Source organism: Ochotona curzoniae, unplaced genomic scaffold (assembly GCF_017591425.1).
Source record: "Ochotona curzoniae isolate NIBS_2020 unplaced genomic scaffold, NIBS_Ocur_1.0 contig_4501, whole genome shotgun sequence".
In the NCBI taxonomy this organism is placed as follows: domain Eukaryota; kingdom Metazoa; phylum Chordata; class Mammalia; order Lagomorpha; family Ochotonidae; genus Ochotona; species Ochotona curzoniae.
This window is the reverse complement of record NW_024466307.1, coordinates 14,005,347-14,030,925: the sequence shown is the minus strand read 5'-3', so window position 1 is coordinate 14,030,925 and position 25,579 is coordinate 14,005,347. Positions and strand designations below refer to the sequence as shown.

General features: G+C 45.4%; 1 protein-coding gene across 3 annotated transcripts; it reads right to left on the bottom strand.

Annotated features, from left to right (window-relative positions):
* Positions 1-1,469: 1,469 nt before the first annotated feature.
* Positions 1,470-25,135, bottom strand: MACIR (macrophage immunometabolism regulator). 3 transcript variants are annotated; one of them, XM_040986123.1, is made up of 3 exons: positions 24,982-25,130; positions 16,658-16,745; positions 1,470-4,017 (listed from the first exon to the last, which is right to left on the bottom strand). In XM_040986123.1, the coding sequence occupies exon 3, from the start codon at positions 3,992-3,994 to the stop codon at positions 3,371-3,373; it is 624 nt and encodes a 207-aa protein (XP_040842057.1). In that variant the 5' UTR covers positions 3,995-4,017; positions 16,658-16,745; positions 24,982-25,130; the 3' UTR covers positions 1,470-3,370. The 3 variants fall into 3 exon arrangements, with proteins under 3 accessions (XP_040842057.1, XP_040842058.1, XP_040842059.1); XM_040986124.1 differs by lacking the exon at positions 24,982-25,130 and adding an exon at positions 16,858-17,383; XM_040986125.1 differs by lacking the exon at positions 16,658-16,745 and having other exon boundaries at positions 24,982-25,135.
* Positions 25,136-25,579: the final 444 nt, after the last annotated feature.

The following is a 25,579-nucleotide window of genomic DNA, read 5'->3' as shown; positions in this document are numbered from 1 at the left end:
TTGTAGCATTATAATTGCATTTATTATATTTCCCAGGCAATCTTCTTCATCAATTTCCATTTCCCTAATCAAATTACATTGTTTAAAAAAGGCAATTTTACTTAGTACTCACTGCCCTCTGAGCATCACAGTAACGGACATGTTGGCTCTGTCTCTCCCTTCTGGAGCATTTATGCTATTAATAAACTGTAACATTCTTACCTCCTACATTCCGACAGAACAAACCACTTAGGTCAGGGTCAGCTACAAGGTTCCTTGAAAACAACTTCAAAGCTTATCAAGAAAAAAAAAAAAAAGCCTTTCCAGGACCAAATATGTTAGAAGCAGAAACTAAATAAAACTAGGTGTTTTTCTCAAGATTTCAAGGAAAATGTTTTCCTTCCTGAAAGGCCCGTGCCTGTCTGAAGGTTAACTCTTTTCAAGGTTCCACCTCCCCCCCACCCCCGCCTCTGGTAGGGAAAACATTTAAATGAATATCTCAGGAAAGCAATATGATACTGCAGACAACAGGCACGATGCACAGGAATCAAGGGGCCTGGAAGACAGGGCACCTGGAATTTTGAGCAGGTCGTTAACCCATCCCTCAATCCAGAGCCCACAGCACTGCCAGAGGCAAGTCGGAGGAATAAAAGCAGTCCACCTCATACTGAGGTCACTGCTGACACCCACCTGCTAACTTACACATCATCCCAATCTTGAACATATGGCACTTTTGCAACTGGAAAAAAAGAAATTACTTATGTGGCGTTCTAATGCTTAAAGGTAACCAGCATTGCCTAGGAGAACATCGTAAGTTATATTTCTGGTCAAAAGCATGCCCTTTTTAATAGGTAATATCAAACGGGCTAAAAAGGAAACGAAAAAGCTTAAACACAGAAATGATATTAAAAAGGGCTTTATTCCCCCAGCTGAAAGAAATCTATCCTATTTTTCTTTTTTTTTTTTTTCTTTTTCTTTTGAAGAGGCCTACTATAGCAGCACAAATCCCAGGAGCACACGAAAGCAAGACTGAACTAATAATGAAGGCACTCGTCAAACATTCAAAAAGCCGCTGGTTTCCTTTCCAGAAAATGAACTTTAAAACTATGTATACCTTTGCTCATCAGAAAATAGCAATATGCCCTCTTTCACCCTGCTCATACTTTTAACCCATTATGCCACAAATCTTTACCTATCTTTAATGGAAAAAAAAAAAAAGAAAAGAAAAGCTACATATTTTTATTCAGCACAAGAAAGGTAGGCATGTGGGCAGCAACAAATCTCACAGGTGAACAGCCATAGTTCCTAGGAGATTGAACACATACCATCGCCATGGATGCAACCTTGACTTGGAAACGCCAGTACGCATCAAAAGATGCTTTGGGGTTTTGTTTTACAATCGTAGGGCCTTTTAAAGAGCTTGGGTGGCCTTCTTGAAAAGCAGCCGACCTGCTGACGGCGGACCCGGCTTAAAACACCACACAACCATGTGTGTTCACATCACCCTTTTATTTCATAGTTAGAAATAATACAGTTCCACAGGGTAAAGCATCAATAAATAACGATGTTTCATCATTAAACGTAAAAATCCCAACTCTTTGGCATCTGACAGGATTCTATGTCTTGTCAAATTAATGACTGTATAGCGTCACCCTTAGTGATCACTCACCGATACAATATGTTACAAGGTGCAATTTACTTTAAAATATACAACAGCTGAACACTTGTAGTCCATCAGGAAACGTGACGGACTCAGTAAGATACAAGCCCACCTTCCTAAGGCTCTCGCATCTCTCACACCGTGTGCCTTAGGGAAAGTGTGGCAAAGTGTCCTAAAATGGATTAAGAGTTCCTAGGGTTTCTGGGGGGCTGCTCTACATACAGCCTGTCATTCATTCTGGCTCAAAGAGAATCACAATTGCACCAGGAATGACCCCCTCGTTTAACTAGAAGGTGTTTTTATTTTAAAAGTAAGAGCTCCAACTCCTAAGAAACTCACAGCCCCCCAAAATAAAGCTTGAAATCTGCTAATTCTATGCTGCCAGGAATGCCAATCTGATAATAAATTGCACCTTCAAGAGTCGAAAGAAACCAAAAGAAGAAACAGAAACACTTACAAAAGGTAAGTTATATATATTTTTTTCCTTCCCCAGAGTAAATTCAAGAATAGTTGAAGTGTGTTTGTTACTAAAGCCAAGGTTTTGTTTCTTTAGCAACAAATTAAACCAGTGCAATTGACATAAATTGTTAAGTAATCCAGGATTAACCCATTAAAACTATAGAAGCGCTTTAGGCTCCTACACTAATCCTAGAAACTGGAATTTCAATGAGTGCTGTGTGGCACAGGACTAAAACTGGATTGAGCCCATGCTGCGCTGAATGGTATTACTTCATATTTAGTTCAAGCATTCGCTAGTAGAGATCATGAGATCCACTATTATAAAGTTTAATTCACTAACAGGAAATTCAGATGCAAACAGTATTTTGCCTATACTCCACAATTAAAAGAATCCTTCCCATTTTAAAGTTCCCGATGAATGTTAAATTAGAAAATAAGTGCTAAGGAAACTTTTCCGACTTAGGAAAACCTTGTATTGGAAACTTTCTAGAAAAGCTTCCACCCCTCCCTCTGTAAAATAAATACTTTGTATCCCAAATTTAATGTTATTAAGACACACTTTAATAACGCTATAAAGAAATATTTTACAGCCATAGAGATCAATAACTTTCCATGCGGAAATAAAAAAAGAAATCCATTGCTCAATAATATTATTGAGGCAAGAGAAGTAAGACTTCGCTCTTCATCTGAAATGTTAATTTTTTTTTTCAGTGCAAAACCAGTTATAAAATAGTTCAACTTAATATTTAAAAATAAAAAGTGGTCCAATTCAGCAATGTTCAAGTTTCTAAATTTCATAAAACAAATCATCACATACATTTTATAGTAAAATACAGAGATTCCAGAAGTACAGAAGAGATTTCAAACAATCATACCAAGTCAGCAACAACGAAGCAGATAACATTCCAGTCTGAGTGTCAGAATCAGAAACACCAAAGTCCTGCCCCAAAAGCCCTGGCTGGAAAGCTGTTCAGATAGGCGATCAACATCCTGCTCTCTTTGCAGTTGCCTTGCTCCAAATTTATTTTTGCCCAAGGACCTGTGTGATTTCATTCCTGTGTTCAAAGTGTAACCCCCACAATTTTTAGGTTCCAGAAACACGGAGCTGATAGAACCACCTGGGATGTGAAGTCAGGAACAGTGGAGTGTGGTGTGTGTGTGTGTGTGTGTGTGTGTGTGTGTGTGTGTGTGTGTGTGTGTGTCTATCTGCGAGTGTGTGGTCTAGCCAAGTGTAGGTTGACCTCCGCGGGTTGGCACTCTGCGCCAGTCATTTCATGTGTTATTCCGGGCGAACACGCGGTCCCCACGCAGAGTTAGGTGTTGCAGCTGGTACTGAAGCACTTCTGTGTCAGCTGGCTCCTTGATGCTCATTTTATCTAGATTGAGGTAGTCCAGGGATTTCGAGTGAGCCCTCTTACCTTTAAGAAGACAAAGAGGCAGAGGCCCATGGAGGGCCTTGTAAGGTTCATAAGGTAAGGATTTAGTGCACTTGTCTCCTGAGCTGGGCATCCGCCTGCGCCTCCTGCCATTGACCGCAGGGATCTCATAGGGCTGGTAGTACCGACTCCTGCCTTTGTAGAGCCTTGAGGAGCGCCCCAGTCCTGCATCCAGCTGTTTGGAGCGCAAAGAAGGCATGGCTTCCCCTTTGCTCTCCTCGCCTCCCGTGCACTTCTGAGCCAGCTTGAGGAGTTCCTCGCCTGTGGTGAAGCCCACCAGATAATTAGAGTCCATGTGCAGAATCTGGTAGCCTGACACGGTCCGACGCACCGGCGAGCAGGGCGTGCTGGAGCAGCGCGGCTTCTCAGTGTCTGCCTTTCCCGGGGAGCTCGCCTCAGCCACAGGCAAGGGCAGGGTGCTCAGGGTACTTCGGGGTTCGCCATTAATATCTACTTCCATTTTAGGCACCAGTCTGCACACTCCTACAAGTTAAACAGACTTAGATTAGAGAAAGCCAATGCACAGAACACCGGGCCAGTTCGGATTCTGCCAGCATGAATTTCCCAGGGACAGGCAGGATGGACAAGTCCACAGACAAGACTGAAATGACCATCGGCTTCAAGGACCCAAAGGCAGGTTCAGGGAATGCCCCAAAACCATGGAAAGGTCCAGAAAGAGTAGCAAAGAGATAACCACTACAGTAGTACTTATCTAAACACTGCTTCCCTTCAATCATAACTTGGTCCATGCAAGTATAAGCAAATCAAGCACATCTCAAGCAGCAGGTTAAGTTACTGTTTGAGACACCTGTATTCCACACCCATGCCTTGGATCACATCCCACCACTGATGCTGGTCCAGCTTCCTGCCCATCCATCCCCTGGGAGGCAGCAGATGGTGATTCAGGTGCTTGGTTGCCAGCCACTGCAGGAGCCTGGGCCCTCACTATGCACATGGCATACCTGAGCAGCGCTCCCAGCTCTTGGCTTTGGCAGGGCCTAGTCCAGCCCCGGTGAGTGCAGGCACGGAGGGAGTGACCCTGCTGGGTCTCTTTCTGTCACTCTGCCTTTCAAATCAATAAATCTTGGAAAAATTACTAAATGGCCTTAAAAACAAAAGTAATGACACCCAGGTTCCTAGAATCTCTGAAACAGTTGAGTCTGACCTATTCATCATAAGGCAGACCCTTTCCATGTGGCACTGACCTATGCCCACCTCAAGGCTGCTTCCCACTTCAGCCCCGCTACCCCTCTGCTGTGAGAAAAGACTCACGGAAGAATCCACAAAACAACGCCGACCTCAAAGTCATGGTTTTTCCTTATTTAATTTAAAATAAGTGTTTGGCTCTTCCCACCTGCAATTTATTTCAATTGTGTTTATAAATCATATAATAAAATTGATTCAGTGGATCAATTTCTGCAAACAATCCCATTCAGACCCAGAAATCTATTCTGCCAAGGCATGGAGGAGTCTTCCCCGGTGAATTACATAAAGGAAGGCATTTTGTGGTTTGAAAGAGTGATTTAAATCCAACACATCAGGTATCTTGAGCAATCAGAAACATCAAAAGTCACTACACGATGACCGATTTACCATGGTTTGATAGATCCTTTGCAATATCATGTGACAATGCAAGACAATTCACAATGAATACCAATAATGCTCACTGTGATTATCATATTAGAGCGTTTGGAAAACTCCACTGAGAAGTGCCACAAATAATGGCTAGGCTCCTAAAATGTGGGGAAAAAAACACAAACAGGGGGATACAGCAACACAGTCATTTATTTTTTGCTTGATGTTCAACTTGACCTAGCCTGGTGCTTCAAAAAATTTACACAAAAATGGAATTGAAAGATTGATCTCTGTGCAAAAAAAAATCCTGAAACCCAGACACAGTTTCTTTATAACAGGAACATTTTCAAGGCCTCTTGGAGACAGCACAGTTTCAGGGAGTCCATTAGGTCCCTAATCACAGCATCAACTGCTCTTAAGATAAAAAAAAGTTTACTGAAGAAGCTTATTTGCAAAATTTCTTTCCAAAACTCTGGCAGAAAAGTTGTAAAAGTACAAAAACAGAAGCCATGAACTAGCTCCCACATACTCCCCTCCTCCAGCCAGGGGGCCCATTGCTCACACACAGCTAACATCTTACTTTGGTAGATCTGTCCCAATCTTACTCTTAATGACTCTCCTTTAAAAACAACCATTTCCTAATTGAACTATTTGTTTGTTTGGTCACTCAGTTAAAATCACAGAAACGTAAAATCAGGACACAGACAGCGCCTTCTTGCAGAGGTCACGTTCCTCCTTGGACACCTGTGCGGTCCAGACACCCTCCCGTCCTCACTGTGGGCCACCGTCAACCACACTGCAAACCAACTCGCCTGAGCATCCCTGAGAAGCAGCAGCAAGCACCAACGCCATCACCCCTGACTTCCTCTCAATCCATATTACCTCCAGTTTCCACTGAGCCAGAACAACCTGGATTCTAGATGCTTCCAGATTTAAAGGAATCCGCTTTACTGTATTTTGCTAAGGGGTACACACAAATTTGTATTTAATTGTGAAATGTCTATCAATAGGCATTGGATAGGTGACTACCATCTATTCAGATACACATGCAATAAATTGCTCAAGACCCACAGGCAACCTCAGCAGATGTTTATGTGGAACAAAGAAATGGGGAAACCCAAATCATAAATGCACCCTTCCTTTCTCACTAACTGGGTGGCCCAAGAAGAGCGTGCAGCACAAGAGGACATACTCCAGGCCTGCATCTGATATAACCTGACAGCAGCTATGGGCAGGAATTGCTTCTCTGATATATCATTCTGAAAGATGAGAATAGATAAAACAAGACCAAGGTCACCAGGACCATAGAGTGAACAACGGGTTCACACACCTGGACCTGGTTCAATCCCAGAGCCGTGACACTCAAGCAGGCTGTCCCCACGTGGAGACACAGTGGAGCACATCTCTTGCAGCTGTGACAGTCCTTAGAGTTCTGCCAATCACCACAATGCATTCTCTTACAGTATTCATAAGCTTCCTGAACATCCATGAATCCAGACCCCTTTTGAATTTGATAAGAATTCATACAGACGCTAGCCTGGAATTCATCCATTTTGCCCATAAGGATTAAAAATGACCACATAAGTAACTAGTACATCAATTTGCAATAAAGATGAGAGGGCACAGGCTCCAGCAGTCGTGAAGACTGTTAAGTTTGTCTCCAGGGCAGGTCTCTGGCCCAACAGTTAAGACATGAGACATGCGATACCCATATCCCAAATCAGAACTCCTGGGTTGAGTATCAGCTCTGCTGCTGGCTCACCTTCCTGCTAATGCCTGCCACCCACATGGGAGACCTGGATGGGGCCCCTGGCTCCTGCTTCAGCCAGACCCAGCCTAGGACACTATAAGCTTTTAGGAAGTGACTCAGCAGGTAGAACTCGGCCTATTTCTGTTTTTCTGTCTCTCTCGATATGTGTTATCTGCCTTTCATATAAGTAAGAAAACAATTTTTTAAAAAAGTTTTTATCCATACTAAGCACCAAAACAAACCATGAAAAATTTTTGGAATTTCTCAGGGTGGGGTAAAAGATGGCAGGACACTGGGTTTGGACAGAGAGGCAGAATTGATGTAGTAAGTAGAATAAGTACTAGGGGAAAATGTGAACGTAAGGGCAAGTGTAGAAGTCAGCACTGTGGTGTAGTGGGTAAACCCACTCCCTCCAGTGCCGGCATCCCATAAGGCTATCTGTTCAAGACCCAGCTGCTCCACTTCTGACACAGCTCCCTGCTTTTACACCTGGGAAAGCAGAAGATGAACTTACTCCTTCGGCCCCTTTACCCATGTGGGAAACCTGGAACAAACTCCTGCTTCTGGCTTCGTACTGGCTCAAATCTGGCCATTACTGAACCAGCAAAGGAGAGGTGTGTGTGTGTGTGTGTGTGTGTGTGTGTTGTGTGTGTGTTGTGGGGGCACTCTCACTATAACTCTGCCTTGCAAATACACACATAAATCTTTTAAAGTGTGAGAGAGAGAGAGAGAGAGAAATGTATGAAGTTGAAACTCTGACGTGGCATGAAGCATAACTGTGAGACCAGCAACTCTCAGCAATGCCCAGTAAGCCCCAATGGCCAAGGACACCTGGCACATATCACTGGCTCAGAACCATCCAAAAGAGAGTTTTCAGGCATCTGTCTGGTAGTCAATGATTTAACCTAAGGGGAAGAAATAGATGTGATTTAGGAATCCTGGCAATGTCAGCCAAGGCATCTATTGTAAGAAACCCACTACACGGCACTGAGGCAGACAACGCACTTACTCAATTCAGGGAGCACTATTTACCCAGGAAGTTAAAGAGAAAAACATTACTTTTTTTGTTATAACCTTTGAACCTAGTGATGGAAATTTCTGCCTAACAGGCTCACTACATGGGAACATGATAAGGCTTGTTTGAAATATTATTACACTGCTGACACTCTGATGTGCAATCCCAAGAGCCAGAGAATGGCTTGCTCCTTCCAGTTACTAAACATCAATACTGGGCCTGGTGTGGTAGCCTAGTGGCTAAAAGTCCTTGCCTTGCATTCCCCAGGATTCCATATGGGCACTGGTTCCTGTCCCAGTTGCTCCACTTCCCATCCACCTCCCTGCTTGTGGCCGGAGAAAGCAGTAGAAGATGGCCCAAAGCCTTGGGGTGCTGTAACCACTTGGGAGACCTGGAAAAAGCTCCTGGCTCCTGGCTTCAGATCAGCTCAGCTCCAGTTGTTATAGCCACTTGGGGGTTGAACCAGAGGATTTAAGATGTTTTTCTCTGTGTCTCCTTCTCTCTGTAAATCTGACTTTCCAATAAAAATAAATAAATTTTAATTTTAAAAAATCAGTACTTCTATTCCCAACAACCAACAGTATCTTCTCAAAAAGACTATTTGTAAGCCTCTCTCCACAGTAAGCATGCACAAAGACATCTTTCCGCAGGCACACGAAGGCAGATAAGCGGGGCTCCGGCAAGCTGCTTGCCCTTCAGTTAACGAGTCTTCTCACTGGAGCTCCTTTGTGCCTTCTGCCTGGGCACAACTGTCACCTACCCAACTAGCTCCCCTTCTTCACTGTCACTGTGATAACTGTGACTTCCTGAGTATTTTCAGACTGGACTTAAATGGTAGGGGGGTGGGGGACAGGCCCCGGCAGCACTTACAGCATCAGCTTGGACAAATCAGCTCCCTAAAGGAGCAGAAGCTGCTGAGGGGGAAAGGAGCTCCGGGTGACTTCACATTCCTGAATTTTATAGCAAAAAAAAAAAAAAAAATGATGGTGTGTGGACCCTTAGGATGAAAAGTCTTCACATCCACATGCAAGGGTGTCAGCTTTGAGCTGGTGAGAAACAAAACTAAAAGAAAAGCACATCTTGTTGCCAAAACTTTCTACAATATGCACTTGCCGAGGATTTGGGGGGGACCCTTCAGACTGAGATCGGTGGGTGCTCATTCTTTATCCCAGAAAATGTTCCAATTAAAAGGCATCAGGACTGCAACTGGAGATGTTCTGTGTTGCATTATTCATTCGTTCTCCACACCATTCGTTTCCCAGGTTATCCCAAGGGGTGGGCGGGGGAAGCTGCTGATGGGCTTGTCCATCTGTAATAAGGCCACTGATAACTCAGCATTCTGTTTCATAATCTAAAATAAGCCTTAATCGGGCAAGGGGGCTGGCGTTTGACCTAGTGTTTGAGAGCAGTGAGACATCCACACCCCACACTGGAGTGTCTGAGTTCAAAGCCCGCCTCTGCTCCCGAATCCAGTGTGCTGCCACACGGCTCCTTGCAGGCAGCAGTAAATGGAGATTCTTCCAGCCCAAGTGGGAGACATGAACTGATTCTCTAGCTCCTGACTTCACCCCAGTTGGACCACTGCAGGCAGGCATCTTAGAAGTGAACAGGAAAATGCAAGATCTCTCTGTGTCTGTCTCTCTCTCTCTCCAATTAATGATTATGCCCTGTATTCCCAAAGCATACTGCCAAGATAAAGGATGATGAGGCACTTCCGCAAGTAGTGCTGCTGAGTGTGCACAACTGGCTGGGATTTCATTTCATTAATAAGAAAACTGCGGAGCAAGAAATCAAGTCCAGTACCAACACCCACTTTCCAGATCACTAAAAACCAAAGATCCAAGACCCTCTGGCTGTTCCATGAATGCCTTTCACGTCTACTTCAGAGCAAAAAGAAAGATGGGAAAGAAAACAGGAAATGTACCACAAGCAGCAAAACTGTGGACCCAGCAATCCAGATCTGAAAAATAAACCGCTGAAATTGACCAATATTCTACCACTCAGCTTCCTAAACAATTAACAGGAACAAAGGTGACTTTTAAAAAAGAAACCTAAGGGTCCTCCAGATTAACGTCCCTCACAATGCAACCAGTAACTATGGTGCAAGCATAATAACCCAAAAGGAAAGACTTGGCAATGTTCACAGGTGCCACAGTGCTCAGATTTCCTTGAAACATATGAGAATCCAACTACTTGCCAGTAGACGAGATAACACTGGTCCTAGGGGGAAAAATATTCAGTGCATAGAGAGATTGATTGATCTTACTTGAAGGAGTTACAGGGAAGGAGGAAAACAGAAAGAGAGAGAGAGGAAGAAAGAAACTTCCATCTGCAGTTTCATGCCCCAAATGGACAAAATGGACAAAGCCAGATCAAAGCCAGGAGCCAGGAGCCTCCTCTAGGTCTCCCATATAGGTACAGAGACCCAAGTCTTCTGCTGCTTTTCCAGGCATATCAGCAGGGAGCTGGGCTGGAGCGGAGCATCCAGGACTCAAACCGATGCCCATGTGGGATGCCAGTGCTATGTCACAGGCAGCAGCTTAACATGCCATGACACAACACTAGGCCCCACGGTATGTATTTTAAAAACACCGAATACAGGATATCATTGTGAATTCTGGCTGCAAGTCAGGCCAATGGGTCCAAACCACATGTATATAGAGGGGAACTTTTTGCACCCATAGAAGAATATTGAAAGGATTGTGGTCTGCACAGAAACCACAGTTCAGAATACCCTCCCAGCAGTCACCCTCCTGAACGCCGAGCACAAATAACAGTTACACAAAACACAGAACCTCAATGCCGCTCACTCTGGCGACTGGCTCTGAAAATAGCTACAAGCTTTACAACTTTAATGTAAGCTTTCCTTTTGAGAAACATTGCTCTGTGTGCCATCTAGTAACTCAGAATGAACTCTGTCACTACCTGTCCTTTATGTATACTTATTTTGTTATCAGCAACAGGACCTCAAAAAAAAAATTCCAATTTCCTAGAGCTTCGGCTGAAATATCAAAAGACGTGAAATTGCATTGTCAGCCTCACTCCATCAACTTTGGCTGTCTCCTCCTACAACGTCTTCTCTATCACTGTCGGAATTCATCTATGAGAAATATGTCTCATGACAGGAGCGAAGTGGTAAGATCTGGGTACCATTCTCATGGAGATAAAGGAAAGCAAAAGTTCCCAAAGTGACAAGTACTGAAACACCTCGAAATGTTGCCCACAGCCAGCTCCTATGCCACAGGATGTCTGGGCCAGCAACACATTGCATAATACATACTCCTTGTCACTGCGCCCTGACACTGGGTTTCTATCCTATGTGCTAAGTTCTTTAACTGTGCAAAGATATCTCCCAGAGCTCTTTCCATCCATACACAGCTTTTATAATCCCCTTTCCCTTGCAGACATGTTCCTTTACCTTTGGCTCCTAACTTGCTACAATCATTGCTACTACTTTTAAATTAAAAAGCTACAAATGCAAACTAAAGGATATTAAGTGTAAACACTGAATACGGATGGTATATACATTCACTCTTCAGTCTCTCCCAATCCCAGGCACATCTGGAGGAAATCCCCAATTAATGCTCTGATAAAGCCTTCCTGTTTCCCTAGAAATGTGGGGGAAAGGCATTTGGAACAATGAAGTCACTGCTTGGCATACCTGTATCCCTTATTGCAGTTCCTGGCTCCTGTTTGGGCTACTCAGTTCTCAATCCTGCTTCCTGTGAATGCGCACCCTGAAAGGCAGTTGGTGACAGCTCAGGTGTGTAGCTGGGTCTCTGTATCACCCAGACCAGGACAAATGTTCAGGCTCTCGCCTTTGGCTTGACCCAATCCTGGTTATCATGGAATTTAACAAGTGAATCAGTGGATGGAGGATTTCTCTCTCTCTCTCTCTCTCTCTCTCCCTCCCTCGCTCTCTCTCCCTCTCTGTCTCTGTGTCTGTTTCTGTCTGTCTTTCAAATAAAATAGAAAAAGTTTCTTCCCCTGCAACCAAACTAATGCAAACTGCCCTCCTACAAAAGGGAAGATAATATTTGGATACATACACTGTACACATTTTTGAAGCACTCATTACACTATGCAATACCTCTACACGCATGGTCTAGCTGAGACTATGGCAAGCAGGTGCAAGCCACAGCACATGTCCAGGGAAGGCAAGCCTGTCAGGAGGCCAACCCAGAGACTCCAGCCTGTGTGGACTTTGCCCAGCTCCGCCCACTTGCCAGAGACCAGCAGGCCCACTCCTCGGCACCAAAACCTAGAGACCTTAGCTCCTTAGACCAGTTCTGAAAACAGCTGGTAAGTTTCGCCAATGCTGTACAAAGAAATATTTTTGAGAAAATGTCACATTCAGACATTTATTTTAAATAAAATCAGGCATATTACCCATGGCTCCCCCACCCCCCCAAAAAAAACTCCACACCTCTAGTAATCAAAATAAGGCTTCATAGGTTTTAATTGCTTTTAACAACTACAGCAATATCAGACACCAGATATGAGTAAAGTGATCTTAAACACCAATCCAAAAATACCATTATAATAAAAAATGCCTTTGCAAGAGGTAGCTGAAATGAACCATTCAGAATAAAACCATTCGGTTCATGGAAAATGGGTCTCCTAGAAGTAGTCCAGTAATATCCAGAGTGATTTATTTTTTTAAAAAAAAAGTTTGTTTTCATCTACCTTTTGAAAGACTGAGCAACACAGAAAGTACAGGTGGGGAGAGGAAAGGAAGGAAGCAAAGAAAGCTGTTAGAGGCGCCCTCCCCAAGTGCCCACAATAGAAGGGTTGGGTGAGATAGAAGCCAAGAGCCCAGAATTCTATCTGCATCTTCCAAGAGAGTGGCAGGGGCCCAAGCACGTGAGCCACCACCTGCTGCTTCCCAGCAAAACGGAAACTTGAACAGAAGCAGAGTAGTCAAGCACCTCAATACAGGATGTATTCCCAATGCCGGCCCCTAGAATCATTTAGCTTTAACGCCAGAACCATCTGACGAGTTCATCCCCCTGGAACTTCCACCTCCAATGACAAGGATGAAGACACTGAAGCTACAATGCTACAAAGGCAGGGCCCTGTACAGCGCCCTGCAGGGAGTCAGTGGCCCAAGAACAGCCCAGGTCTCCCTGCTTCCAACCTGTGCTCCCACAAGAAAATCACTCTCTGATTCCAGCAAAGAGCTCCCCAAAATGTCCAAATGCTGGACATACATCCAAGGAGCTTCTAGAAACACAGTTATCTATGTCCTGCCCCAGATTCGGAGATTTAACTGATTGGAAGTTTGGCCAGGGCTCAGAAATGCTCAGAAGAATCCCAGATGCTTCTAACATGCATCCAAGATCAGCAGCCTGTCAGAAAAAAAAACTCATCCCTCAGAAGAATTCACTCTTGTGAGTCCCTGTCGCGTGGGTGGATATAATTTTTCCCTGCTTACAAGTGTTAACAACCTCTCCCTAGGGACTGCCAATTTGCTGTTTCTAAATCGCTGTGGCCTGAAATTATCTGCCAGCCAACCTGGTAAAAATTGGATAGGAAATAAAAATAAATCTGTGCTCACTGGCCAGCCTTCATCTGCACACACCAGAGTGTATGTTATTGTAGCTGCTTCTAAGCGTCTGTCAGGTGCACCCACTTTGGCAACTGTTTATAAAGTTGAATAAATGTTGGTGCTAGTGTTGTGGCATAGCAGGTAAAGCCGTCGCCTGCGATACCTATATACCATATGGGCACTGGTTCATCTACCAGCTGCTCTACTTTTCATCCAGCTCCCAGCTAACGGGCTGGGAAAGCAGTAGGAGATAGCCCAAGTGCTTGGATATCTGCAGCCATGAAGGAGACCCAGATGAAGATCCAGGTTCCTGGCTTCTGCTTAGCCCAGTACTGACGATGCTAGCCATTGGCAGTACATGAAAGATATCTCTCTCTTTGTCTCCCCCTCTCTTTCTCTCTATAAGTCTGACTTTCAAAATAAATAAATAAATCTTCAAATAAGGTTGAATAAATGGTTATTAAACTACCCCTAGCTGTCTACCCAAGAAAACTAAAATATATATAGGCAGCAGCTCTGTTATGCTAGCACCTACAGTGCCAGCAGCCCATATGGACACTACTTTGAAGACTGGCTACTGCACTTCCAAATCAGCTCCGTGCTAATGTGCCTGAGAAAGAGTGGAAGACGGCCCAAGTGCTTGGATCTCTGCACCCCTATGGAGGACCTCTAAGAATTCCCTGGCTCCTGGCTTCATGTTGGCCTGACCCTGGTCACTGCAGCCATTTGCAGAGTGAACCAGCTCTGCCTTTCAAATAAATAAAAGAAAAATATATTTTTAAAAATATATAATAAGAGGCCCAGCACAGTGGCCTAGTGGCTAAAAGTCCTCGCCTTGAACGCACTGGGATCCCATATGGGTCCCGGTTCTAATCCTGGCAGCTCCACTTCCTGCCCAGCTCCCTGCTTGTGGCCTGGGAACCTGCACCCATGTGGGAGATATGGAAGAGATCCAGGCTCCCAGCTTCGGATTCAGCTCAGCACCAGCCGTTGCGGTCACTTGGGGAGTGAACCATTGGACGGAAGAGCTTCCTTTCTGTCTCTTCTCCTCTCTGTATGTCTGACTTTGCAATAAAAAAAAAAATTAAATCTTAATACATATATAATGAGGGAAAGTTTAAAAATTCAAAATATTGAATAAAAAAATTCATTTTGGTGCAGAAAAAAATTTTGAAATCCACCTGTAATTTTTGTTCATACACATTTTCCATAACTTTTGGAAGACTCCCCTTATGTCCACACAAACACTTGAACATAGCTGTCTATAAGAACTTCATTCATCATCACCAAACACCAAGCAGCACAAGTGTCCATCAGTGAGAAAAGTGGATGAGCAGACCGTGGTCCGCCTACATGATAGACTGTCATCGAGCAACAAAGATGGGCAAAGCAGGGACACACTAAAGAAAAGAAGCCGTTCGAGAATACTACCTCCTGCTTGATTCTAGCTCCACGATGTGCTGGGGAGCAAAGCTATTGGGACAGAAATCCAGCAATGACTGGCAGAGAGGGGATGGGAGGCTAAAGACAGGCTACAAAGGAGCACAACGGAGTGGCAAAGGGCAATGAGAATACTCTATGGCTTACAGTGGCCTCTATCCAGCTGGATTTATCTGTCAGAACACCTCAGACCCAGACTACACGTACTTCTGAAATGAACCTAATGTCAAAAACAAGGCATGACCATGTAATTGTAGGGTCACACAGTTCCCTAAATTTCAAAACTTTGAAACTATGTAATTTCAGAATCAGAAGGCGTCTTAATGGCTAACCAGCATATGTTAGATCATCTTCAGTGTCAGTTAACTCATTACTGGTTAAGTAATTTTACCACGTAAAGTTTTGCTAGAATGTGGCTCAGTCGCATAAAAATCAGTGTGCATATATGTACACACACATGCATAACACTAAATGTACATGAACACACACACATGCAGAGGCAGCTTTTACCCATTGCTTTTAATTTTGTGCTTCATTTCAACTGGGTGACTATATGACTCAATCTAACTGCTTCTCATTTAATAGCCTCCAAAAGTACTTTACGCTAGGGTTCTCAACTTTCTTCCTCTATTCCTCAAAACTGAAAATTCTAATTGTTTCCATTTTGGTGATCATTTAAAATGCATCTTCCTGGGCCCAGCATGATGGCTCAATTGGCCAATCTTTCCCTTAAGTACAGGAATGCCAGGCAGGTGCCAGTTCATGTCCTGTCTGCTCCACTTCCCATCCAGCTCCTTGCTTGTGGCCTGGGAAAGCAGCACAGTATGATACAAGGCCTTGGGATACTGCACTCAATGAGGGACTTGGAAGAAGTTTCTGGCTTCTGGCTCCTGACTTTGGATCAACTCAGCTCTGGCCACTGTGGCCATTTGAGAAATGAAACAGTGATCTTTCCAATAAAAACAGATCAATCTTTTTTAAAATTAAAATGCATTTTCCTAAGTTTGACAGGTGACATCTTCCTTAACACAACTCAAGTGTCTTCCCCTCCTTTGAATAACTCTGAGGTTAACTGCTAACTTCCACATCCCTTATCTCAAAACTCCCCTTTTTCCAAAGCTGATGGCCTCTCCAGGTAATTCACAACAAAGACCTACAAAGGTACTGCCTAGCTAGAGCAACACAACAAAGCAGGCACTCACCCTAGCAGAGTTTTTAAATTCTTGAAGAGCTGCAAAGATTACTACTATTTTTTTTTCCTCTTCAAAGACTTGGAGCAGGTACATCAGCACAGATACACAAATCACACCCTAAAAATACACAACTGGAGGAAGACACTAACATTGCATATTTTAACAGCTTAAATTCATGGCATGATGAAACAAGTCATAATTTCAGTGAACAGTTACACAACTAAGTGAAAATGATGCTCCTTTCGACCACCTGTTAGCCATTCTTTCCGTATCATAACAGGAAACTGAACTATTCAGAAACCACTTGATTTTTGGAGATTAATGTTTAGCCCTAAATTAAAACAACAACCTCTAACTACTAGATATTCTCAGATGCTCTCCCATCAAATCACCTTAATATGAAAGGAATTTAAAAACAAAACTTCTCAAAGAGTTGAACATTTCCAATAAAATGCATATTGCAATACACTATTAAAACTTTTGTCACTGCAGTCCAAATGTTTGCAACAATACAATGTTCATCCACGTTTACATTAAAACATATCATGGTATCATGTTCTAAGAATAGGGTAACAAACAGAAGAAGCAAAAACACAACTCACCAGACAGAAATCCCAGAAGATGTCACTGTGAAAGTTCCAAAGAGTCCCAAGGGAAAGCAGGCATAATTTTTCTGCTCTACTCCAGATACTAAATATGAAATACAAAAATGCACGTTTAATTTGACAAGTAACACAACTTATTAAGCAATTATATCAATTGTCACTGCAAAACAGGACAAAACCAGCAGGGGGGTACTCACACCAGGTATCAGCCATACTGATTAACTCAGCCAAAGCAATGTTGAACTTGTTTAGCTAATTGGATCTCCAAACATTGCATCCTGCTTGTTCTGTTGTATTCCCGTTTCAATTCTACCTGCAATCCAAGAGTGGTTCTCTGGGCTAAATAGAGATGTAAGGAAAATTGAGGGTTGAACTCTTGGTTTCACAATCCCAGTTGTACCCACATGCTCAACAGACTCTTAACATTCTCTTGCCAAGAAACAATGCTGAGGTCCAAGGAACTGATTCTCTCTCTGGCCTTTCTTAGAACTCTGCCTCGGGAGCTTGCCTGCACAGCAGTTGTCACTGTGAGGACCTTGGTTCTTGGCCTTTACACAATTGGGTGTAGCATACGGTGTCATTTACCCATGGGGAATGTTATGACTTAGCAATTAATTGTTGGTGCCTTCACTTTAATCACTAAACAGCAACAATAAAAGCTCTGTCATAAGCTTGTCATGAGGCCAATGATTGGCATGCTGTTAGTAAACACTACAAGAGGCAGTGCTGTGGCCCAGCAGGTTTAAGCCTCCATCTGCAGTGGCAGTCTCATACAGACACCAGTTCGAACCCCAGCTGCTCCACTTCACATGCAGCTCCCTGATAATGCACCTAGGAGAGCAGTGGAGAACAGCCCAAGTGCTTGAGCCCCTGCACCAACATGGGAAACCTAGAAGAAACTCCTGGTCCATGGCTTCCAACTGGCCCAGCCTCAGCTACTAATGACATCTGGGGAGTGAGTCAGCAAATGAAAGACTTCCATCTTCATAAGTTTGCCTTTGAAATAAACAAAATCTTAAAAAAGAATTCTCATCATATGTGCCTTTTTTCTTAAAAGAAGGAAAGAGCCCAAGGGGGCATCTGGTGCTGTGACTGGGAGTCCACATGGGTTCCCTCTCCCCAGATGGGTTTGAGTCCTGCGTCTGCTCCCGATCCAAGCTTCCTGCCAATGCGCAGGGCAGCAAGCTGAGATTATACATGCTTGAGGCCTGGACTGAGTCCCTGGTTCTCAGTTTCAGCCAATTGGGGAGTTGAACCAGCAAATGGGATGTCACTTGCTTATTCTCTCATCTCCCCACCTTTCAGATGAGTAATTTTTTTTTTAATTTTCAAAATTAAAAAAAAAAAAACAATAGGATGACTCACAAAAACTACTTCTTCCTCAAACTTCCTCTCATTACCCTGCAACATTTCCCCTGTGCCCTCCCCGCCCCCGCCTTACCTGGGGAGTTGCTGCATAAGAACATCTATCTTTATTTCTGCCTCTCCTGCTACTGGAGTTAATTTGCCAAGACCAAGAAAATTCCCCAAAGTCCCTTGCACCTGTTTGCTTTGGTGGCTGGCAGACTCAAAGCAACCCTGTGGATTCACCCGCGCCACAAACACACCCAAAGGTTGAGAGGCAGCACTGGATGTCACTCTCCCCAGCACAGACAGCAAGGCGTTTGTCACTTCTCTGTCTGTCCTACCAGTATGTAACAGCTGTATCCAAGGCAACAGATCATCACCTGATGATAGGCATCACCGCCTCCCTCATCTTGAGAGACCAGGAGGAGCTAGCACAACAAGACCCATCTTTCCTGGAAATCCACAGCCTTCAACTGCCTTGAAACCTCCTCAGATGTGGCTCGCAGGAATCCCCTGCCACTCGTTCCACATTCTCAAACTGAGTAAACAAAGAAACCAGATCATTACGACTTGGTTTAGTCACACCAATAAAGCGTCCGGCTTTGACATAAGGTGAACTCTAATGCCTACATTTTGTTTACTTAATTACCCAGAAGAATTTTCTCAATACCACTGTTACACAAATTCGTCTGATTTCTCGAGTTAATGGATGCTTAATAGAAGAGAATTTTTTAAAGAGTGCTTTTAAGCGGCTCCTCCATGCCAAAAGCTATGCACAATGCATTTCATTTCATTTTAATCATTCTCAAGGATAACAGGATGCTCCCCCACTTTATGTGATCAAACAGTACTAGGTGAGAGTCAGTGCTGGCATCAGAAGCCCAATTGGTGTGACTCCCAAAATTACACACTTTTTTTTTAAAGATTCATTGATTTATTTATTTAACAGGCAGAATGAGAGATAGAGGGAGAAGGAGTAGGAGGAGAGAACGAGAATCGTGTTTCATTCACTGGTTTACTCCTTAAACGACCACAACAAGCAGGGGTGGCCCAAGCCAGAGCCAGGAGACTGGAACTCCGTTCAGACCTCCTACACAGACAGCAGGAACCCAAGCATTTGAGCCAGCGTTTCTGCCTTCCCAGGCATGCAAGCGAAGAGCTGGACTGTAAGTGAAGTGACCAGTAACCCAATCCTGGGCATGTTGGCAAGGCAGGTGGCAGCTGAGTCTGCCCCACTCACGTATATTCCCTCCGTTCAGAGACGAACCCCCAAGGATTCATGAATCATGTTCCTGGAAAATGTATGTTAATTCCTACAAATAAAAATCTAGTTTAAAGGTATAGGGGAAGCACTTTAAAAGCTTTATGGCCTCATTCATGAAATGCTAAGGGGGAAGTAGTTTTTACGACTAGCTTAGAGATGATTCCCAACTTGATTCTTTTAAGGTGTCGAGTACAAAATCATTTTAAATCATGAACTCATTCTCATCAGAGCATAATTTAAAAAAAAAAAAAAAGAAATCCTAATTTGTAAGGCAATTTTCAACCAATTCTCATTGGTTATTGAGTTCAATGTCAAATGTAGGTATGGGTAGCACTTTGTTTTCCAGGGCTAACTCCATCAAAGTGAGACAGATTTCATTTATATCATTAGAAACAGAGGCTGGGGCCCAGCACAATAGCATAATGGTTAAGGTCCTAGCCTTGAACGCACCGGGATTCCATATGGGTGCCGGTTCTAATCCCAGCAGCTCCACTTCCCATCCAGCTCCCTGCTTGTGGCCTGGGAAAGCAGTTGAGGACGGCCCAAAGCCTTGGGACCCTGCACCCATGTGGGAGACGGGAAAGAAGTTCCTGGTTCCTGGTATCAGATCAGCACAGCACCGGCTGTTGCGGCCAATTGGGGACTGAATCATCGGACGCAAGATCTTCTCCTCTGTCTCTCCTCCTCTCTGTACATCTGCGTTTCCAATAAAAATAAATAAATAAATATTAAAAAAAGAAAAAGAAGAAGAAGAAACGGAGGCTGACAAATCAAAGAACATTTCATGGCCAAATTCTCAATGTCGTGTTTAAAAAAAAAAAAAACAACTTTATATCTCATTCCAAGTTTCATGAAATATGAAAGTCAAGTTTTTATATATGCATTAGGAAAACATTTATAACTTTCAAACATTTCTTTCTCCTCTCTAGGAAAGAAATCCACTGAAAACCTCAGCCTGTATCTGAAAGGCAGAGAGCCTTCACGTAATCATCCGACTCCAGCCTGTGATGTGGAAGTCTAGGAAACAGCGGGCAATCTCATAGTAAACAAAATGCAGTCACTGATGATCTCTGCTCCACCGGTGCCAAGCCAAAAGTGGAGCACAGACACATGGGCCAAGGAGCAGCACCAGGCAAAACCTATGAGCCGAAGCTCCACTCCGTCGCTCGTTTTCCATCACTCCTGACACCGGTTACAGTTTGCTGTGTGAGTGCTGACTCTGGAGCGTGTGCTGAGCACAGGCGGATGATGACAAAGATGGTGAAAAGGGGAAAAAAAAAACAAGTTACATTTGTACAAGAATAAACCTTCTGTCACAACTATGGATGGGGCAGGTGTTTGGTGCAATGATTTAAGGCGCCGTTTGAAAGCCGGTATTGCAGCATAGCATGTTAACACGCCGCCTGCAATGCCAGCATCCCATGAGTGCTGGTTTGAGTCCTGACTCTATACTTCTGATCCAGCTCCTGCTCATGCTGCTGGGAAGGCAGCAGAAGATGGTACGAGTACCTGGGCCTCTGCTAGCCAGCTAGGAGACTTAGAAGGAGTGCCAGGTGCTTGGCTTTGACCCGGCCTGGCCCTGTCCATTGTGGCCATGTGAGGAAGTGATCCAGTGAATAGTTGATGTCTTTCAAATAACAGGGCTTTATATTAAAATCAATCAATCAATAAATGATGCCACTTGCAACATGGACATCTACATAGGAGCGCCTGGCTCCACTTCAAGGTTCCTGCTAGGACACACCCTGGGAGGGAGCAGGTGGTTCCAGCAGCCAGTCCCTGCTAGCCGTATGGGAGAGCCAGACTAAGTTCCAAGCATCAGTCTCCCTGCTTTGGCCTGGCCCAGCCCTGTCTCTGGGAAGCATTTAGAGAATAAACCAGCAGGTGGGAGGCTTGCCTGTCTCCATTTACATTTCAAATAAAACATCTTTAAAGAATTACCTATGAAATAATGAATTACAATATTACCATTACCGTTTTATCCCTGTCTCCTGTAAGTAACAATGAAGTGACTTTTTAACATAAAAGTCCTAAAAAACATACCTTTCCCATAACTACTCACACTTGTGAAATACCATAAAAATCTACACAACTCCGACTTTATCAACTCATTCTGAACACAACGGCTTCAAAGGGCAGCAACAGCTCTCCTCTCCAAACAGCATGTGGGGAAGCTCAGAAGCTGGACTACGCACTGCCCAGAGTGCAACACAGCAAACAGGAGCGGCTACAACACTTCTGCTTCCAAGTCAGAAGCCATGAGCAACAGGGGGCCCTGAGAGTGATGAAAGCAGGCCCAGCTCCCAGGACAAGGAAGCGAGGGGTGACGTAGGCAGACACTCAGCAAAGGACTACAAAGGAAGCTCCTGTAGATAGGAAAGGTTGCAAACCTGAGCTAGCGAGTTAGCCACATTTCTCAGGTGAGATGACACACAGAAGAATGTCCTTCAGAAGTAGGGCGGCCACGGCTCAGTTCCTAGTCAATTTCCCACGTTTACAGCAACCCCTCCAAACTTTTGCAATTATATTATGTGGCAATCAATTGCTATCTGCTCAAAATTAAAGAAAAGCAATCAATTTTTGAAACCTAAATAACCTTTGGGTTTGCACTATAGCTCTGTATAGAGATCCGAGAGATATTTCTTTGAGGAAATTAACCATTCAATTATTCACATTCACATTCAGTATGTCAATAATATTTCTTGGGACAAAGAGTAAAAAGAATAATGCAGTCAGAAACACGTAAAATCTAGCACACACAACAGTAAACTTGAATGGCAATAGGAGCCCAGAAAATGGAGTCGTTTGCTAAAAAAAAAAAAAAAAAAAAAAGAAAGAAAAAAGAAAAAAGAAAGAAAAAAGAAAGAAAAAAGAAAGAAAAGACACATAAGAACATGTTTAGTTCCACACAGAATGTCTACCCGCCCCCCCCCCCATCTCCCTAAAGTGCTATAAACCTCAGGCTTCAACACGGATCCACTAAGAAAATCCCAAGTGAAAACTTCGCATCACTTACAACTCCTGCTATTATAAATCTGAAGGCCAGCACAGCTCTAATGTTGGTAAAGAAATCCTACTGATGATTAGAGATTCTCTTTGCAAAGCAAGATGTTAGGCAAAGAAATTGCTATACTGCAAGAACAACTTCTATTTTTAGCTCCTGAAACATGAAAAAAAAAAGAAACAAAGAAAGAAAAACAAACAAAAAAAAAAGGTAGTATTCCTCAAAGGGGCTATCTCAGAACAGACCAGTAATGGAAAAGCACTTGGAAAAAATTCCATTCATGCTAGTGAAAGTATTGGCAACCACTGGCGTCACGTTCTACTCTAAACACACGTACGTATACCAGCAAAGGACCAAAAACATCCCTCTGGTAACAGAACATGCGGCAGTGAAAAAAAAAAAAATGTTTAGCTGTTTTATATGTTCACGGTAGAGGCGCCTTTCAAATAATCTAGCTTTACCATTAGACATTGTAAAAGCTAAAATATCAAAGGTTTTCAAGAAAAGCTGCTAAGTAGGGAGTGAATGCCCCCAAAACAGCCTTGACCTCACTATCGGACAATTCATCTCGGCACAGCAGGCAGAAAACTCCACAACTGATTCAGCAAGACCAAAACGTCTTTCTAGTATCGGTTCTTCAGTAACCCCCTTAAAATCACAACATCCATTCCCTTTCCATGTCTGCTAACCAACATTAAACTCAGGTTGCTGATAGCTTCTTGGGAAGTCAGCCTTCTACTTTTAGAAAATGTTTCCTGGCTCATATGACTAGCTACAGGCAGTCTTTCACAGCATAGTTATTTCTCAGAAGCATGTCCAAAAGAGGACAGGTGTACCAGGAAGCGAGGGACACCCGTCCAAAGGAAAGCCTGAGAATTCACTTCCTTACCCTAAGTGACACAATCAAAGCTCCCTGGGGAGGCAAAGCACTCCCCCGCCCACACCCACAAATCAAAGAAATTTTCAATTATGCATATCAAGTTCTATTATTCCCAGCATACCAAGGACTTTGGGGTGCTAAAATAGCTCTCTAAACTACAGAGAAATACACAAGAAAATAAGCAAAGTCAATGACTGTTATCTAAGGTCAATAGTTATCTTAGGTTCTGAAACAATTACTGCTCATTTGCAATTGAATAAGCTACAATGTTGGCAAAAGCGTGCTCCCTAACTCAGGTCTTATCGGAATGAGAAGGTCCCTAAGCACTTTCTTCCCGCTCATTTTATTTATAATACACAGTTACATCATTTTTAAAAAAACTTGAGAAATGTTTTTCATTAAATACCAAACTTTAGGCATACATTGGGGCTTTGAGCTCATAACGTTGTAAAAGATTCAGCACTGATAACCAATTCTAGATTTTGAGACGTTTGGAAAAACAAACTTGGGCAAAGGGGTCATTTCTCTCTCCCGGGCAGTGTACACCCTGTTCCACAGGATTAGAAGACAAAGCAAGAGCAACCATCAACTGCAAGACGGCTCCTGGAACGAAAGCCAGGGACAAAAAGGACCCGGAGAAGGTCAGCTAGAAGCAGCCGGCACACACATAACACGCTTCTGCTCAAGTCTCCCTCCGCAAACGAGGATTTCAAAGTTTCCAGCGCCGGGGTTACCGCGCCCCACACACGCACGCGCACCAATCTTGGCACCACACGCATCCCAGCCCACCCGTGTGTAACCCGAGTGGGTGGTGAAGCAGGAAGTCCCAAGGGACGTGTTACACCTGCAAACGGGAAAGGACGGGGCCATCACCGCCGTTGCCTTCCCACTGCCGATTTACGGATTCCACCACTAGAGAGAGTTTGGCAGCTTCACAATGGGGCCGCTCTGCCCAAGGTCCGTCTGCCGCCTGCCTGCAAACCCCTTCTATCCTCCGCTTGCCATCCGCGGCAAAACCCACCCCGCGACAGGTGGGGCGAGGGCGGAGTGGCCCCCAAGACATCTGCTGCTTTCGCTCCCGGCCAGCGGCAGGGCCCACCCCGCACGCGCGCACGCGGCCCCGGGCGCGGGCGGCCGGCACGATAAGGCCCCGCCGGCTCGCCCGGAGACGCTATCTGGCCGCGGCAGTCGCACCCAGCAGGCGGCCGGGCACGCGGCCAGCAGTGCAGAGCCCCGAAGAAGGAACCAGTGCGCTGAGGAGTGCCAGGCCCGCGCTGCCCCGCGCTGTCCCGCGTTGTGGGCAAGGCAACCGAGGAATGCGCCCCGGCTTTCCGCAGCGCGGCACAGCCGGAGAGGCGCTCCGGGTCGCAGAGCCCGCACCTTCCCCGGCGGGCGCACGCCGCGCGCACACGGGGGCGCACGCCCCCGCACACTCACTCACACGCGCGCTCTGCACACTCACGGCGGCTAGGGCCCCACCCCTGTACCAGGAGCCGCGGGTTCCCCGCACCCCAGCGCGGGCCCCACCCAGCTCCCCAGACCCCAGTTTCCCGCTCGGGTGCCCGGGCACCCGTCCGCCGAAGCCGGAGGACGCTGGCGGCCGCCCCGCCGCCACCCATCCCGGAGGCCGGCCTGGCCGGCGCTCCTTGGACCCGACACGAGGCTAGGAGGAAGGGGCGACGACGAGATTGGGACTGGCACCCGGGATCGGTGGCTGGGGTAACCCCCTCCCCACATCCCCCCACACCCATCACCACCACTACACCACCACCTTTTCTGCGGCACAAAAGGTTTGCAGTGGGAACCGCCGCGCCCATGCAACCTACCGGTGGCCCAGAGCGCCGCCACCTTCGCCGAGCCCGGGGCCGCGGGCCCGGAGACGAGGACGGCAGAGGCGCAGGGCTGCGGCGCCGAGATCCGGGCAGAGGCCGCCAGCCGAGCCAGCCGGGTACCCTGTGGGCTCCCACCGCGCTCGGCGCCAGCTACCGCCCGGCGTAGTCCCCGCCTCCTCCTCTCCTCCTCCTCCTCCTCCGGTCCTCCTCCTCCACCTCCTCCTCCGCCCGCCTTCCCGCCTCCTCCCTGTGGCTGCAGAGGCGCAGCCCGTCAGCGGTGAGCCCGCCTCCCGCGCCCGGCTCAGACACCCGGGGGCACGGCGGGCGCGAGAAAAGCGCTGAGCCGCCTGAACAAGTGTGCTGGGTTGGGATGGTCGTCGGCAAGGGCTCGGGGGGGGGGGGTTCGATCGCCGTGTGGGGTGGGCAGGGGGGCGTCGCGGCCGTCCTGCCTAGGCCAAGCCCCCTGTACGCCCGCCCAAGAACCGGGAGCGCTGCGGCTTCCCGGCTACGCGGCGGGCTGGTGTTCGCTATTGGTTAGGTCTCTGCTTAAAGGGCTGTCTGCCCAAGAGAACAAGTAGGGAAATTACCATGT